General features: G+C 40.6%; 1 protein-coding gene across 1 annotated transcript in view; it reads right to left on the bottom strand.

Moving 5' to 3' along the window:
• Positions 1–18,884, bottom strand: part of LOC118805286 (asparagine synthetase [glutamine-hydrolyzing]-like) — a 37,352-nt gene that overhangs the window by 6,188 nt on the left and 12,280 nt on the right. Inside the window, exons 2-8 of the mRNA XM_036565988.1 lie at positions 11,083–11,338; positions 8,678–8,915; positions 7,526–7,711; positions 4,697–4,798; positions 4,274–4,401; positions 4,015–4,141; positions 389–495 (exon numbers count right to left, since the gene is read on the bottom strand). Of these exons, the coding sequence (XP_036421881.1) occupies positions 389–495; positions 4,015–4,141; positions 4,274–4,401; positions 4,697–4,798; positions 7,526–7,711; positions 8,678–8,915; positions 11,083–11,331 (1,137 nt within the window). The 5' untranslated portion in view covers positions 11,332–11,338. The remainder of the gene's footprint in view (positions 1–388; positions 496–4,014; positions 4,142–4,273; positions 4,402–4,696; positions 4,799–7,525; positions 7,712–8,677; positions 8,916–11,082; positions 11,339–18,884) is intronic.

The raw sequence follows: 18,884 nt of genomic DNA, 5'->3' as shown, positions 1-18,884 counted from the left end.
AGCAGGCATGTCAAACTGGAGACCTTCTGGGCCAAAGTGCTGTCAGCCTTTACCCTTATCTAATACTCTGAATTCAGTTCATGAAGGCCTTGCTAATTAGCTGATGAGCTGAATCAGGTGTGTTTAATCAGGCAGTGTGCGGAAGTCTGCAGTATTTTGACCCTTGAGGACTGGAGCCTGACACGTGTGCTGTAGAGAACGTGTCAACTTATTTTCAATTAGAAAATCAACAAATCATGTAATTCAACCAGGAACTGCATTTATCACTGATGCATGTTTCCCTACGGTGACATAAAAAGAACAGATGAAGACAAGTAACTATTGAATAACGATTAAATCAGCTGGATTGTAAACTACTCAAATATTGGCAAGCACTGATCATCTTTACCTTATGGAAGTAGATGTAGCCCTGTGTGAGTTCATCAGATCCTTCGCCAGAGAAGATCACCACACTGTCCGTCTTCTCACGAATAAACTTGGATACCAGGTACATGCCTGGAAACAAAGACAAAATAAAAAGACCCTCATAAACCATTGAACTGTCACTTTCTACATGAGGCAATGGTGCCCTCTAGTGGCTAAAAAGGACTAGAGATATTACAATGAACGAAAGTCAAATAAGTACCGCATTTTCCTTCTTGTTGAATTATTTTCATGATAATGCATATTTTAGATTCTCCCTTTTAGAGCGTGATGGACACATTTATATGTATGTCTGCCATATAGTATTATACATCCAGCATTCATTCCATTCTTCAGAATTAAGGCTTTTCTATAACGCTAGGCTCGTTATTTGAAGCTGCACTGAAACAGAGCAGCATTACAGTAAAGACTGCTCATGACCGTAGCAAAACTAACAAGCAAAGTCACAGTTCAGTCATTTACTGCATTAAGTTGGGGTCCTAATGTAATTTAATGAGTTTTGTTTGTGCTTTTTTTCATAAATAGTCATAACTCTCGTGTCCAAATTGAGTTGCAAGTCATTTAAGGCAAAGTCTGAGCTGAGTCATGAGTCAGTCGAGTTGCTGACTCGAATTCCCAACTCCACTGGTCAAAGTTCATATGCCAAAATAAGATCACAGCACCGGGTGGAAACACAATTAACTCAAGTAGGTACTTATAGTTGAAGATAAATAAATGAAACACACGTAAACAGTGAGTGGTTGCAGCGGCTGCCTAAGGGAGTGTTGTTTTGTACTTTTGCCGTTGTTTCTATTAATAATATCGTGGAGTATTTTTTTTAATAGGATCCAATATCTTGCGTCTAATTTCCAAAATACTTTATAGCTTATTATACAACAGTTAGTTCCGGCCATGCAAGCTGATTGGTTGAGAGGCATTCCAACTGTGCTGCTATTTCACCATAACATCACAGGTTTTTCAAAAACACTATCACTCCACTGAGACGCCGTTGCTAAGCAACGACTTTGACGGCTGTAGGAGATGCTCAAGACATTTGAACGTTTTTATTACTTACTTTACTCTGATGTAGCAACAAACTGCTTGTTAAGGAACTATAATTTGGCGGAATGAAGTGCCAACATTAAAACATGTTAAACGCCATGTTCACGGCACAATTTATTAATTTCTTACTTTATTTATTTAACTGTAAGCAACAGACTAACACTCGTGTGTTATCGCGAATAACACACTCCCTCTCATGTTCTATTGCTTCAGCATCTGATTGTGTTTGATTCATGGCTTTTGTGTTTTACCAACGTTAGCAAATGCATTAGACTTTAAATGCGTTAGTTTTAGTGTAGGATCTGGACTAGGGCAAAAGTAAGCCAGCCCTGGCACCAGACAGAGTAAAGCCCCCCTAAAATGGGTAGCTTTAATTTCCTTTCAGCTAAAGAACTGATGCGCAAAATCTATCCAGTGTTTGAGCGCCGACTAAGCAGTTTTAAGAGCAGCCTTTGGAAAAGCCATTCGCTCTGATGTCAATGAATTTACGGTGGTTGATTTAATCTAATCAGGGGAAAAAGGAATGTCACCTAGCCAGACTCATCTGGTCACAACCATTGTGCAAAGTGAAAGAGAAAACGGTAACGTAGCACGTAGAACCCAACAGGTGTGTCAAGGTCTATCGCTATGGCCTCACACTTTGTCAGCACAGAGTAATTCAGTTTCTATTCTGGGGTCTTTGCACATTGCCTGTCAAACATTTGGGGACACCTTCTGTCTGAAAATGTTTTATGAATCAGCATGCTTTATTTGTTGGTTCGTTAAAGGATGCATCGATATTTTGGGACTAATATTTAACACTTTATTTTAATTATTTTGTATTTTTTGTGCTTTTTAAGCCTTTCATGAAACAAAACATATCCAGGTGTTGGGTACATTTTTATATTTTGGATAGGGTTCTCATTTCCTTTGAAGAAATAACATTACCCTGAAGTGGACATTTGTCTGTTCTATCACACAAGACCAAAAAATCTTGCACACGCCTAAAATATATAGTGACAGACGTCTTTTTTGTATTTGGAGAGGTTATGGACACTTTGTAGATGCCTTGTAGACACCTGGTGGAAAATGCTGTGTAGCTCCTGAATACTTCTATGGGTCTGCTCCAGATTTTGTACTCTTACAAGGCCCTGCTGAACCAAGAAATGTAGAACATACCTGATTTTTTTTATACACACATTGTGAACCCCCAAAATGAAAGGCGTTTCTTGTTTTTTTGACATTTTCTTCTGTATTTGATGTTCTCAAATGGAACCTAAATGATGGAAATAAAAGCCTGGAGGTGAATGAACGTCTTGGCCCAAATGTCTACTTCAGTGTAAGCCCTGAATGATCATTGTGCTATTTGTACAACTTAAGATAACTAGTGTCATAGTGTAGAAGTACAAATCACTTGAAAATGAGCTAATACTTAGATCTGCATATAGGGGTTCAAATGCCAAAGATGTGTTATTAGATATCAGCTGTAATTCCAGTATTGGGACTGAGTAATATTCAGTGGTGGACAGTAACGAAGTAAATGTAATTCGTTACTGTACTTAGTTTTTTTTATGTATCTGTACTTTACTGAAGTATTTCTATTTTGGGCGACTTTTTACTTTCACTCCACTACATTTCAAAGTCAAATATCTCACTTTTTACTCCACTACATTATGAGAAATCTGTCGTTCCTTTTGGCTTATGTGTGTATAAAAAGGTAACATGTCAAAATGAAAGAAGTGCAAAGCAAGAACACCAATCAGGGTATCATGTTTCTTTTTTCTCAATTTATACAAACACTTTCATTTATTAGTAAATTTGTTTTAGCTAGTTTATGTTTATGAACATACAGATGCAGTTTAGTAAAGGAAACTCATTTGTGAACCTGAGTTTAAAGCAAGTTTTTATTAAACAAACTTGTAACTAAGTTGCAAATAAATCTTAAACCGAAACTTTGCTTGTTTGTAGAAAGTGATTTCAGAGCCACTCAGTTCTACCTAATGGAAACAGTTTGCCTTCAGTGTTTTGTGCTTATGATAATTTTAATAGATCAGCGTCACTAATTAACAACATTCTATTAAAAGACTGGTTTACCAAGAGTGACACTGGAGTATTTACACCTAAAATGAGTTAATGAAGCGAGTCTTGTTACAAAAATGATAATAGGACATTAGAGTCATAATTAATCTTTTAGTACTTTTACTTTTGAATTTATACAAACAATATTTCATTTTATAGTAAATTTGTTTTTAATAGTTTGTGTTTGTGAACAGAGACCTACAGATGCAATATAGTAAAGTAACTTAATGCAACTTAGTTACAAGTTTAAGTTATTTAAGCATTTAGTACTTTTACTTTCAATACTTAAGTACATTTGAAGGCAAATACTTTTGTACTTTTACTCAAGTGGAGGTCTAAAGGGAGGAACTTCTACTTTTACTGGAGTAATATTTTACCTTGGGTCTCTCTACTTTAACTCAAGTACATGGTTTGTGTACTTCGTCCACCACTGGTAATATTTAAATATTACCTTTTATCTGCAAACCAACAGTAACAGTGGCCTGTGCTCACCAACAGAAGCGCGCACTGTGGTAATGTCATAACTCTCCAGGTGAACGATGACCTCCTCTAGAGCCTTGATGCCCTCCTCTGGGGTGAAATTCACTTCGTGGTGTTCGCTGCCTATGTGGGCTGCTACCTACAGAAGAACAACAACATTCAGAACAGACAGATCTAAAGTCCTGCTGGTGTCACTGTAACAGTGTCACTGTGACTGATAGTCAGTCAGGATAGGCATGAATGTTTTCTCTTGTGATTAAATTCCAGTGACCTTGCGTGCAGCGATAGCATCTGGACTGTCTTCTGCCCCGATCGAAAATGTCTGAATGGGGTACTTCAAATTCTCCTCCTTGGCCAGCTTAACAAGTGTGGCTGCAACCAGGCTAGAGTCAAGTCCACCTACATAGTGGGAGAGTTTAGTTAGCATAAATTTCATTTATTTCTGTTTACTAGTTTTTTTTATTTTACTCGTTTTTCTTCTTGCTGTTTGTATTTCGGCAAGTTTTGACCACCATTGAGCTTCACACTGTACAATGCTGTGCAAACCCCACCTTCATGAACTTGATGAGAAAGATTATCTAACATTATTATTATTATTATTATTATTATTAATTGTCTTTACAATCATATCTATAAAAATAAAAGAGCTTGTTCAAGAGAAATATAAGACAATGTCAAAAATGAATGGCAGTACCTGAGAGGAGGCATCCGATTCTCCTGTGGGCCATCAGACGTTTCTTCACTGCGTTTTCAAACAGGATCCTGATGTTGGCCTTCACTGTCTCCAGTTCAAAGTCTACATGAGCATACCAACAAACACAAACTGCACTGAGCACATTTCTGCACTGCATGCTAAATTAGCAGGGTGGAATGCAGGTAGAGCTGGAAATCTTTATCTGACTTTACCTGGCTTTTCACGTTGGGGTTTGTTTGAGGTCAGGCATTATGTTGGACTCGGTTCAGGTTCAAATTTAACGTTCAGGTCTCTCACAGCCCTTTCCTTCCTCTTTTAATGCAATTATTGATGATCAGCTGAACAGCTGTCACTGTAACTAGGAAAACCTAACAGGCGCTGTCAATAGGCAGGTGGAGTTTCAATAGGTCTCCAGTGGGTTCGCAGAGATTTTTTTTAAGTCTACAGTGAAGTTCAGATTCAGAACATCAGGTTCGGGCAGAATCTTGATGGACCATATTCAACTCCCCATCCTGTGTGGTCTGATGCTGTTGCTTCTTCTGCCTTGATCGGGTGCCCACTGCTTGCCAGCCTTCTGAACCATTTTGACCACCATTGAGCTTCACACTGTACAACGCTGTGCAAACCTCACCTTCATGAACTGACCCTCCTGACGATGCTGCTGCTGCATAAACTATCTAATTAACCATTGCTCCACCTGTTCTTCCCTTTTTTTTGTATTCTAATATTTTATACTAAAGCTGTTTGCTATCCGGTGTCGACCAGAGGAGGACGGGTTCCCCTTTTGAGTCTTGGTTCCTCTCAAGGTTTCTTCCTCTTGCTCTTAGGGATTTTTCCCTGCCACTGTTTGGCGACACTCATGGGGGCTCGGACCCGGATTTTTCTGTAAAGGTGCTTTGTGACAACACCAGTTGTAAAAAGCACTATTTAATATATTTGCTTTTGGTACCAGCTACTTAGTTTTCCTCTGCAGATATCGTACCCCCTAAATGTAGCTGGTCGTCTTAGCGACACCAAATGAAACTGCCAAGATGTGAAGGACACAACTTTTGTTCAGAAGAGGCTGACAGCAACAAGACAAAAAACGTCAGAGTTCAGATGAAGAGACGATTCTGGTTCCTCAAAAAAGGTGACACAAAAGGCTACGCTAACCTGGTAGCTAACATTAGCGTATGTGCTTAGCGATTCTCTCCGACCAATCAGCAGTATGTAGCGTTTTTACGGCACCGTTTGGTATTGGCTCAGCTTGTTTGAAACCTCAACGGACATGGTACTGAAAATATTGCCCGGTACCAGGTCCCAGATTTGTCTAGTGAAAAATCAGTTGAGTCGAGGATCAGGTATTGGTATCAGAAGGGAAAAAGTGGTATCAGTGCGTGCACACACACACACACACACACACACACACACACACACACACACATATTTATACCAACACCTGATCCTTGATTATAGGCTGATACAGAGCACCAATACTGATACTAAGTCCATCTAACCTAACTAGCTGATATTTAGACAATTCCTCTTTTACATTTTTTTTTTTTGGGAAAAGCTGTGTTCTACGTGACTAATAAAACATATTGAGCTTGAATGTTGAAAATATGGCATTGACTTGTTGGGATATAAAATCCAACGATTAGCTTAACACTAACCTATTTTGAAACTAAGAACCATATTTAACAAGTAAATTAAATGTAAAATATTTATTAACAGGTCAAACGATAAACTTGTGGTCTGTACATGTACCAGCTTCTCTGGCTTAGCAAAAACAGTGCTGCACGTTGTTTCATATCCGAAGTCATTCATCTCATACGAGCGTCCGGTTCACACGCGCTTACATCTCTGAGCGTCAGACTCCGTAAATATTACTAAACCGTTGAGCCGCAGATTTCTCAGCTTTCACAGCTATGTTGATGTCAGTGATACGCCTCCACTGCGAGACGAAGCTGACCAATGGAGGCGCACTGCAGGCCTGGCTAGCAGACTAAAGGCTAAACCAAGGCTAAAGGCTATCATTACCTCAAGAGACCGGTGGGTACTTCTGTATGTCGCCCTCAGCAATAACCTGGACTAACAGTAACTCACTGTAACTGACTACACAGTGATTAGCGAAAGAAGCCTGGCTCTGCCGTTGAGGTCAGAGTTCCTGTAGCGTGTTTTACACTGTTTGTACGCTGCGTTATGTGGTGTATTTGTGACATACTGATGGAACCAATAGCTTAGCAAGAATTCCAACTGAATACCCACGACTACTGACTTTCCATGAAGTACTGGCATTACAGATTTTGCCATGAGCATTTTTCCTGTTGCTTGTCAACCCACACCTCTGTTAAGTTCCGTCTACTAGCATGTGCATCAGAAATTGCTTCGTGGTAGTGGTCAAAGGTATTGATATCACCATTGTATTGATATCAATATAGTATTGGTATCAGTGCAACTCCACTTATTTAAAGTTTTAGTATACGGTTACTGACCGATTTCTCCTTATAATAATATAATAGTTATTATGCCATTGTTATAACTAGCATTCACAAGGATCTATATAAATACTCAAGTTGGAAAAGATAATTTTTAGATCAGTGGTTCTCAGTCATGGTCCTGGAGTACTGCTGCCCTGCATATTATAGAGTTGGCCCTTCTCCCAAAACACCTGATGCAATTTACTGAACTAATTAATAAGCCATTCCTCAGGTCAGCTGGGTGTGGCAGGGCAGGAAAAACACTGAAACATGCGTGGTTAGTGGTACTCTAAGACCAGGATTGGGAGCCACTGGTTTACACCATCTGTAATGCTGCATCATGTGTGACGTATGACTATCAGGTGTCTACCTTTTCCGAGCTCCCCAGCGTTGTCATGAACAGCATGTTTGGGCTCGTCTGTGCAGCAATGAAAACGGTCCAGCTTGACAGACTTCACCTTTCCGGACAGCTCCAGGTCAAAGATCTCGAAGTGGCCGGGCGGGAACGGGATGATCTTCACCGGTTCAGACATGGAATGTGTGATCTCTGTTAGACCTGAGGCCAGAGAGAGAGGGGGCAGATTCCCACACAATATGAATCAGACTGACTCATCTGTCTGAGACCAAATGAAATGTTCTGAAAAGAAATCTGCTTCTAAAAGATGATCTAAAATCTAGACGTGTCTTCTGATTTTTTTTATATGTAATGCTGATGATTGTAAAATAGTGGTAAACCTAAAAAAGATCTCTTTTGGTACTAATTTTGCCTGCATGTGCCCATCTACTATAATTGAGTATTAAAAATCATTTTAGACCAAAAGCTTCTCAAAACTATCATAAAACAATGTCTTAGACAACAGGCAGTGCATTCATAACAATCTCATGTCATAACTTTTTGCAAGGGAGCTTTTGTAGGCACTAAACTCTTAGACATCAAAGGGCTCCCGAGTGGTGCAACCATCTAAGCGTTGGCCCTATCATCATGAGATCGCAAGTTCCATCCTGGTGATGCTACAGCCGTCCATAGCCGGGAGTCCAAGAGATTGGCCTCGCTCTCTCTGGGTGGGTAGGATGGCCCCTCCTTCTCCCCATCACTCAACGCGATGCTAGTCAGCGCAGGCATCTGTTAGCTGATGTAACAGATCTGGCGGTTGGTGCTTTCCTCCGAGTGCGTTCGGCTGTCCAATGACGTTGCGTGAGCGGCAGTTCGAAAAGAAGCGGTGGTTGGCCTCACAGGTCTCGGAGGAAGCCTGTGTTAGCCTTCACCCTCCTAGCGTTGATAGTATCGTGTGATTGAGGGAGTCCTAAATAGCGGGTGGAATTGGGGAGAAAATTGGGTAAACCTTACCCCCCTCCCACCCCCGAAAAAAAACTCTTAGACATCTGGTTCCTATCACCATCACTGTGAACAATTATGACTCATTTCCAATCTAACCACTCTGAATGGTTACATCTTCACAACTTGTTTGTTTGAATTTAATGGAATCCCTCTTTAAAGCCATCCCAGATCCTGAAATCTTACCTTTGGCCTCTGAGCAGACAGCGAGGAAGCCGTCATCGGTCAGCAGCTTGAACATGGGCCTCACACCGTACGTGTCCCTCCCTAGGAAAACTTTCCTATTGGCTGTGTCCAGCAGGATGAAGGCAAACACACCATCCAGCAGAGTGGCCATCTTCTCGACGCCGAAGCGATCGTACAGGTGAAGCAGGATCTCTCCATCCATTTTGGTTTGGTAGTCAAAATGGTAATAATCCCTCAACTTCAGGTGGAAGGGAGCACAACGTTAGAACAAAAACACAACCAACAATCTTAAAGACAGAACTTATAATAAGTCTCATGTTTCCATTACAATCTCATAAAACGATGGCATAACAAACATGCTTGCCAATCCTCCCTATTCCCCCAATGAATGAATGAATGAATGAATGAATGAAATTAACCTTTTAGCCAACTGTGTCTGAACACATCGGAATTAGACCTCCGCATTTAACCCATCCGTGCAGTGAAACACCACATACACACTAGTGAACACACACACACACACTAGGGGGCAGTGAGCACACTTGCCCGGAGCCGTGGGCAGCCCTATCCACAGCACCCAGGGAGCAGTTGGGGGTTAGGTGCCTTGCTCAAGGGCACTTCAGTCACGTACTGTCAGCTGAGAGAATTGAACCAGTGACCTTCTGGTCACAAGGCTGGTTCCCTAACCTCCAGCCCACGACTGACCCTATAACAGGAGAGTTGATGCTCATTGCTCTCAATCAAAATCACAAAGCAAGTTCAATGCACTTAAGTGTTCTTAATGAAATTTTGGTCTAGGTTTGGATGGGAACATAGGCCCAATCCCATTTCACCCCTCGCCCTTACCCCTGTTTTGCGCATTCACACCTAGGGGTTTTCTGTTGATTTCTGACCAGATAGAGGGGGAGGGCGAAGTGTTAGGGCTACATGGCCCTCCATGGCTCACTCCAAACAGTGTTGTGAGAAAAAAAGAAAAAACGGCTGTGTCATATTGAACAAATTTTCAATTTTGTGAATCGTTACACCTCTAATATAGTCATATTGCCCACCCCTACATAATGTGACACTGTTTTTAAATGTGATATATCTGATAGATAATGAGCAGTGAGTCTCGTGAGCTAGACATCTACCTATCGGCAGAGGGTCTTGTGCTTTTCACCGCAAAACACTGTCAAGAACCAGCTACCTTCTCACGACTATATATCATCAGTAGCCGAACAAATGAAAAAATAAACAATTAAAATCAAAGTTTCTGGCTCCATCTTTAAAGAACTTTACAATAACTTGGCAAGAGCGGTGTTTCGTGGTGCAGCGGTAAAGGCAGGAACAGCGGTGCTGTGACGCAAACAGAAAATCCGCTGTAGAGCAGACCGTCTCATTTCGGTCCAGCCTTCGCGGGTCTAAGCAGCCTTCGAAGGACACACCTTCGTAGACCGTGTCCTTCTAACGATCCAGCCCCTGAATTGGGACGCGCTGTACTACTGACGTAGACTAGACTACACTAGAACTAGAATCGATAAAACTTTCAAACAAATGAAAAAAGTGCTGCAGGGAAGTATGTTTACACAGACAGCCAATCAGAATGCAGCTGACAAAATCCTAATAGGTGCAAAAGATGTCAGATGCTCCATTTCCATGTGGGCTGAGACTAATGAGCAATATATCCATGCCCATAAAGCAGCAGTGTCACCCTCGCCCACTTATTAGTTTTTATTTATTTAGTTTATTTTAATTTTGTGTACTTCACTTTCACTTTACCAGCAGCAGACAGTTGATTGCAAGATACTGATCATTTACTGGGTGCTGCATACTGATTTAAAAGAACTGTTCAAAATATCTAAAAACTAAAAAAGTGACTAAGTAGGTTTTCTTCCGGGAAGCGTGGTTTCTGTCTGATTAACATTTACAATACTGTAAGCTTCCCTTTGAACGGAACAGTCCAATCACAGCAAGCTATTCTGGGTTCTGTTATAGATAAAGTTCATTCACTTTAGTAATGAAAACTTAACATCTGATACCGTGACACTGCGATATATTTGGAACATACAGTGATACTGAATTTCACCCACCATTAATCTCAATTTCAAAATGCCCCGTCAACAGACATCGGTGCAGAACGCCTGGTACCGAAACCAGAGACCTGCCAATGTTCTCATTAAGGGCACCTCAAACTGACATTGTTTGGAAAATCACCCACTTTCTAAGGTCTCATGGTTGAAAAGTATGAACAGAAATACTACTTAAACAGCCAACTTTGACAGCTTGTTCTGGTTCATGGTGAATAGCAAACCTATGAGCCAGTTAACTGGATAGGGAAGCCAATAGAATGCATTGGGATCTCCTGAAAGACATTAGATCAATGAAACCTATCATGCAGATTTAAAGTGGTCAACAGCAACTCGTACCCGTTTGTGGTTGTAGATCTCGCCGTTGTAGCAGAGCCAGAGGTAAGGGAACTTCTTCACTCGCAGGGGCTGCATGCCATACAGCTGGTCCACAATGGCCAAACGGTGGAAACCGAAGCAGCAGCTGGTGAAACCGTTGACGTTCTCGAAGCGGAAAGCATCTGGACCCCGATGAGCAATCTTCATCGCACAGGTGCACTGAACCGACAGACACTCATCGCTCCCAAATAAGGCCCATATACCACACATTTTTCTTCTGGATAAAAGAATGACACGATTATTAGTCTCCGAATAGACTAATCTCACATCTAATCGTCTGCTGTTTAACGCTACTCTCCTTTTTTGGCTGTACTAGATAATTATGCAGACCAATTATAGACAAAATGCATACAAATGTAACAATTACATTGCAAAGAACACGTTTTCTAAAATTGAAAAGTAAATTTCATAACAAATGACATCTTTGCAATATGTTTACTGAGATATTATTCTTAAATAATAAAAGGGCAATAAAAAGACATACATAAATACTATAAGGCATTAAATATTAATAATTATTAATTAATAATGAAACACATTTAAACCATAAACATCCTCACTGTTCAAAGAAAAACGTACTGCAAATAAAAATAAATAAATAAATAAACAAACAAAATCTCTTTACAGTAATCATGGAATTGTAGCACAAGAAGAGTTGCCAATGTAGGAGATTTTCTCACACACACACACACACACACACACACACACTAATTTATTCCATTATATATTAAAGAAATCTGATTCAAATGTATTAGTGAATATAGCATTTTATGGTGTAAAATATTATATTACACCAATTCAATATGGAACAAATACAATAACCAATATTACAACATCCATGCTTAGCTAATATTGTATATTTTAAAGTATTCCAGTCAAGTTCTTCCACACCAAACTCGCTCATCCATGTCTTTATGGACCTTGCTTTGTGCACTGTGCGCAGTCATGTTGGAACAGGAAGTTGGGAGCATGAAATTGTCCAAAATCTCTTGGTCTGCTGAAGCATTAAGAGTTCCTTTCACTGGAACTAAGGGGCCGAGCCCAACTCCTGAAAAACAACCCCACACCATAATCCCCCCTCCACCAAACTTTACACTTGGCACAATGCAGTCAGACAAGAACCGTTCTCCTGGCAACCGCCAAACCCAGACTCATCCATCGGATTGCCAGACGGAGAAGCGTGATTGGTCACTCCAGAGAACACGTCTCCACTGCTCTAGAGTCCAGTGGCGGCGCTTTACACCACTGCATTCGACGCTTTGCATTGCGCTTGGTGATGTCTTGGATGCAGCTGCTCAGCCATAGAAACCCATTCCATGAAGCTCTCTACGCTGTTCTTGAGCTAATCTGAAGGCCACATGAAGTTTGGAGGTCTGCAGTGATTGACTTTGCAGAAAGTTGCCGACCTCTGCACACTATGCGCCTCAGCACCCGCTGACCCTGCTCTGTCATTTTACATGGCCTACCACTTTGTGGCTGAGTTGCTGTCATTCTCAATCTCTTCTGCTTTGTTATAACACCACTGACAGTTGACTGTGGAAGGCCACGTATATTAATAATTATTAAACTACTAGTTTATTAAAGTGTTAGTTTATTAAACTAATTTTTATCCCTTAACAGGCTGTTTTGTTACTGTGCCTGTAAGACTGGTATGTGTAAATGAGCTCTGTAAAAAAAGTTGTTTTCAAACAACTAAATACGTATCTAATATCAAACAATTTATATGAGAAGTCTGTCAGGTTTTCATTCTAACTATAGTACAGAGACAGCATTGATTTGTGTTATGAATGACCTCAGGCTCAGCGCTGATGCACAAAAACCTTCTATTTTCGTTTTATTAGATCTTAGTGCAGCCTTTGATACCGTTGACCACAAGATTTTACTCCAGCGTCTTGAATGATGGGTCGGCATCTTGGGCTCAGTTGAATGGTATAAATAGGGCTCAACAATAACTCAATATCAATATATAATCGCGATAGAAAATGTTTCAATACCGGTGATATGATTTTTAAACATTTCCAATATTTCGATAAACATTATTTACAACATCTGCACTGACTGATGTTCATTACAGGGCGCTGCCGTCAGTTCATTGCATTCAAGCCGAGCTGAAAAAGCAAAACGCAGTGATTGATGACGTACACCACAGGCACGCAGCCAGTGCTCAGCAATAGCAGGCTAGGCTGGTTCGGTTCGGCTCCAGCGCGGCACGTTCTAGCTGCAAAATGAGCGCTGCTGACCGCAATACAAATGTGACTGAACGAGCTTCCACGAGTGATAATAAAGCAGACAAAATAGTTGATAAAAGAGGAAAGACTAATTCAGTGGTGTGGAAGTGGTTCGGCTATCGAGGATCTGATCGACTAGCAGCGGGAACACATTAAATCTGTTCCATCATCAGATACGAACTCCCTGGCCGCCGGTATTTTTCACGCACAGCTATACCTAAGCTTTACGGTGAAGTTAGGGAAAGGGTGGAGGAGCAGCTGAAGTCAGCGTCGTTTTTTGCGACCACAGCTGACCTGTGGTCAAGCCGAACCCCTGAATCGTACATGAGCCTGACAATCCACTTTATTGATAAAGACTGGAAGCTTGTCAGCTTATGCCTCCAGACGGTCTACTTTCCTGAGGATCACACGGGCGAAGCAATTGCCATCGGACTTGCGGATACGCTCGCTTCCTAGGGAACAATGTCATCAAAGCCGCTGAGTTGAACGGATGGACAAGACTACAATGCTTCGGGCACCGACTGAACTCTGCTATTGGTAAGTTATACACAGTTGATATACGTTTGAGGCCTATGTTAAGTCATTTTGTCTATGGTATGAGTATATTTCTGTTATGAAAATCATTGCAGTAACAAATAGGCTATGCCATACACAAAAAACCTAAACGTATCATAGCAGTGCTTGCATGTTTTTGATAGCTATTTTTATATTCTTTGTATTTGTTTATATTCTTTTTATATTCACACAATTTTATTGTGTGCAATTTATGCCTGCTATATAGTTGTTGCTTGCCATGACATAAGAATTTCATTGAGCATGTGTTATACTGTGCTTTTGATAAATAAAATACTGAGTTGTTCTCTGTGTTGTGTATAACTACGGAGCATTGCACTGCACCCTCCTTACCATACCTAGACACTAGATATTACTTAGTAGGCCTATAGTTTTGATTAGGTGATTTCATTCCCCCGATTTATGTGATTTTACAGGCTATTTATTTCATCTTTAGTCAAGAAATACATATTTGTATGGACGATACATACAGCAATTCTCTCAAATTCAAAGGTGTTTTATTGACATGGGAACAGATGTTTGCCAAATCAAGTGGCATAAGCAGGAGAATTGTGATTTTGTTGTAAGAACTATGTAAATAAGTGAAAAAATTGTAGTTAAAATACAAATACAAATGAGAACTACACACGGCAACATTTTTCTCTCTCTATCTACAGAGAAAGTTAACCAAGACAAGCGAGTGGACAGAGCAATTGGGGTCTATAAAAAGGTAGTGGCTGCCTTCTCCTTCTCCTGGAAGAAAAAGCGGGACCTTGCAGCTGCTCAGGAGGAGTTTAACTTGCCGTAGCACAAGCTCATGAGTGAGACACCAACAAGATGGGGCTCCCGTCAATAAATGGTGAAGCGGGTTCTGGAGCAGAAAAGGGCCATCACAGAGGTCCTCTCAAAGGACAAGAAGACCAGGTCGCTGGTTCCCACCTGGCAAGATGTGGACGTTTTAGAGTCTATAGATGCAGCTCTGAGCCCACTCCTCTAATTCACTGATGCCTTGTCCGGTGAGTCCTATGTCAGTGTGTCATTCCTAAAACCAGTCATGCATCTCTTCGACACCTCCATCTTGAAGAAAGCAGAGGATGACACAGAGCTCACCCGGACCATAAAGACAACAGTGATGGGATACCTCAACGAAAAGTATGATGACCCAGCAATGGATAGTCTGCTTGACATGGCATAGCTCGTTGACCCAAGATTCAAGCTTCAGTACACTCAGGAGGAGAAGTTGAGAGGGAGCTCAGCAATTACCTTCTGGCTCCAGATGCTGACAATGACTCAGATCCTCTGGACTGGTGTAAAGTCTATCAAAAGAACTTCCCCAGAGTAAGCAAACTGGCAAAACACTACTTGTGCATTCAGGACACAAGCTCCCCCTCTGAGACGGTTTTTAGCACAGGTGGCAACATCGTCACATGTAAAAGGGCAGCTTTGAAGCCAGATAATGTAGACAAGCTTGTATTTCTTGCCAGAAACCTCTAGGGCCCATCATAGGTTGTCATCAACCCTCAGACATGTCCCTCCCCTAGCAACATGTGTTTTTATTGTTGCTCACTCTTTTTTTTCTGTATTCTGCAGCAACTCTGAGCACTTTTCATATTCCTTATCCGGCTGAAGCACTTTTGTTTCAACCTATGTACATAAGAATAAGATAATCAGCCTGTGTTGTAGTTTGAAGATATTTATATTGACAAAGCTGAGAAGTTTATGTTTATTTGACGGTGATGTCGTGTTCGTATATGAAGGCTGAATACAAATAAAAGGTGAGCATTGATTTATTTGTACCATTTGTATTTCTAAAGTTTATATAGTTTTATGCTATATAAATAAAATTATTATTATTAAAAAATATATATATTATTATAAATGAAAAATAAATACAAATCAGAAAAATTACCAAGCTAACAAATATAAAGTGCACACAGTCATATTAACATTGGACAAACCACATCAAATTTTAACAGAAAAAATTATTTACTGATGGAATCACATTTATTAAGAAATTATATTCCAAATGATTCAAAGATGCCATGTTTAAATATGTACAAAGCTATAAGCCTTCTTTTAGCTGCTAGGTTGATTTGCTGTAGCCTACGTTACTGAAAGTAGGCTGTTTGTTTGTTGATGCATAAAGTTTTAATTTGCACACAAGGGTCACGACACGCCACTAAATCTAGTTCCCTGAATCATATTTAGTTCACACAGTGTCATTCCCTATATCCGGGGTGTCTAATCTCATCCGCAAAGGGTCGGTGTAGGTGCAGTTTTTCACTCTACACAAGCTGAAGCTCACTTGATTCTACTTGTTTAATCAGTTGGTCTTAGTCTTCAAACATTTCATCAGGTGACCTCCTGCTTTGTTGGAGGGAAAACCTGCAGCCACACTGGCCGCCTGCGTATAAGATTGGACACCCCTGCCCTAGACACACACACACACACACATATACTTGTTTTTGTGACTTGTGGGGGTCACCTGGAGGAATTGTTACATTGTGTGGACCACCCTTTCCAAAGGTCCTTCAGATTTGAAAAAAAAAATCCTGCTTTGTCAAAATGCACTTGTGAATCATAATATCACTTCAAATTTCTAATATCTCACCATAATGGATTCTGACCTGACCTGGAGGCCACTTGTGGGGACATTTCAGGTATTGAGTATATCTGAGGACCATCATTACACACATCACCCGTTTTCATTCTTTGTGAGGACCAGTTCCATGCTGAGAAGGAACACTGCTTTTTTCTTATTAATGCAGACAAAATTACTAATCCAGATAGATGCATTAGTTTAAAGACTTATTTATTAGTCACAGAATAAGTCTTAGAGATATGTGGAAAAGTTATAAACATACTTCAGCAACCCTAACAAATACGCATCTTGCAATAAACCTAGACAATAAACTTGAGAATAAAGAATAAACATAAATAAAATAAAATATAAAATAATTATTTTAAAATAATAATAATAATAATAATAATAATAATAATAATAATATAAAGAGTAAAAAAAACTCTCACCTTATACAACCTTGTCCACATGACCAGATTAACCAGACTGAAGAAAATCATGAAAATTAACAACTTAAGTTAAATAATAAAGTTCTGGAGCTTCTCCATTCAAGAAACACTATATTGCCAAAAGTTTTCACTCTCCCATCCAAAGCATTGAATTCAGGTGTTCCAATCACTTCCATGGCCATGGGTGTGTAAAACCAAGCACCTAGGCCTGCAGACTGCTTCTACAAACAGTGAAAGAATGGGTCGCTCTCAGGAGCTCAGTGAATGCCAGCATGGTACCGTGATAGGATGGCAAAAGTCCAGTCGTGAAATTTCCTCACTACTAAATATTCCACAGTCATCTGTCAGTAGTATTATAACAAAGTGGAAGTGACTGGGAACGACAGCAACTCAGCCACTATGCTGAGGTGCATAGTGTGCAGAGGTTGCCAACTTTCTGCAGACTCAATCGCTACAGACCTCCAAACTTCATGTGGCCTTCAGATTAGCTGAAGAACAGCGTAGAGAGCTTCATGGAATGGGTTTCCATGGCCGAGCAGCTGCATCCAAGCCTTACATCACCAAGCGCATTGCAGAGCGTCGAATGCAGTGGTGTAAAGCGCCAACACTGGACTCTAGAGCAGTGGAGACATGTTTGTCAGTGACCAATCACGCCTCTCCATCTGGCAAGCCAATGGACGAGTCTGGGTTCGGCGGTTGCCAGGAGAACGGTACTTATCTGACTGCATTGTGCCAAGTGTAAAGTTTGGTGGAGGGGGGATTATGGTGTGGGGTTGTTTTTCAGGAGTTGGGCTCGGCCCCTTAGTTCCAGTGAAAGGAACTCAATGCTTCAACAGACCAAGAGATTTTGGACAATTTCATGCTCCCAATTTTGTGGGAACAGTTTGGGGATAGCCCCTTCCTGTTCCAACATGACTGCGCACCAGTGCACAAAGCAAGGTCCATAAAGACATGGATGAGCGAGTCTGGTGTGGAAGAACTTGACTGGCCTGCACAGAGTCCTGACCTCAATCCGATAGAACACCTTTGGGATGAATTAGAGCAGAGACTGCGAGCCAGGCCTTCTCGTCCAACATCAGTGTCTGACCTCACAATGCGCTTCTGGAAGAACGGTCAAAAATTCCCATAAACACTCCTAAACCTTGTGGAAAGCCTTCCCAGAACAGTTGCAGCTGTTATAGCTGCAAAGGGTGGACCGACATCATATTGAACCCTGTGGATTAAGAATGGGATGTCACTGATATACGTTCATATGCGTGTGAAGGCAGACGAGCAAATACTTTTGGCAGTATAGTGTATGTGTTGACCAAGTCTTAAACCTGTCTCTGCAATACTGTGATGCGAATTTTTTACATAGAACTTGACAGCTAACCAGTCTCTGTTTTTAAGTGCCAGTGGTTCAGCTTCTATACAGCGAACACAGTCAGCTTTTCCTGCAACTTTCCAGCTTTGAATGAACCTCATCATGTGCTTGTCCACAGCACGGATTTCATTAACGCTCCAGGGTATTCTCTTACAGGGACCTAGGAGAAAATCATATGAAATTTTCTTATGCATAAAGTGGTCATTAAAGCTTTGATCTTTAATCAAACATGCTTTTGGCACAAATGGCATAATTTATTTCAGAATCGATTGCATTTGCTGTCATTTTGCAGCAATTTAAAAAAATGATAAAAAAATGAATATGAGATGACAGTTTAGAACTTTTATTTTCTGATATTTACAACTAGATGTGTTAAACAACTAAGAATAGGGTGCCTTTGATGGCAGACCACCCAATTTTAGGTAAGCAAATGTATAGGAACAGATTCTTAAAGTAAATTAAAGAAGTCAACACTTTATATTTTTTGCATATCCCTTGCTTGCAGTAACTGCATCAAGCTGGTGACCCACTGACATCACCAAACTTTTACATTCTTCTTTTGTCATGCTTGTCCAGGCTTTTTACCACAG

This window comes from Colossoma macropomum, unplaced genomic scaffold, assembly GCF_904425465.1.
Source record: "Colossoma macropomum unplaced genomic scaffold, Colossoma_macropomum, whole genome shotgun sequence".
Taxonomy (NCBI): Eukaryota; Metazoa; Chordata; class Actinopteri; order Characiformes; family Serrasalmidae; genus Colossoma; species Colossoma macropomum.
Note: the sequence above shows the minus strand (reverse complement) of the source record. Positions and strands in the feature narration are given on the sequence as shown.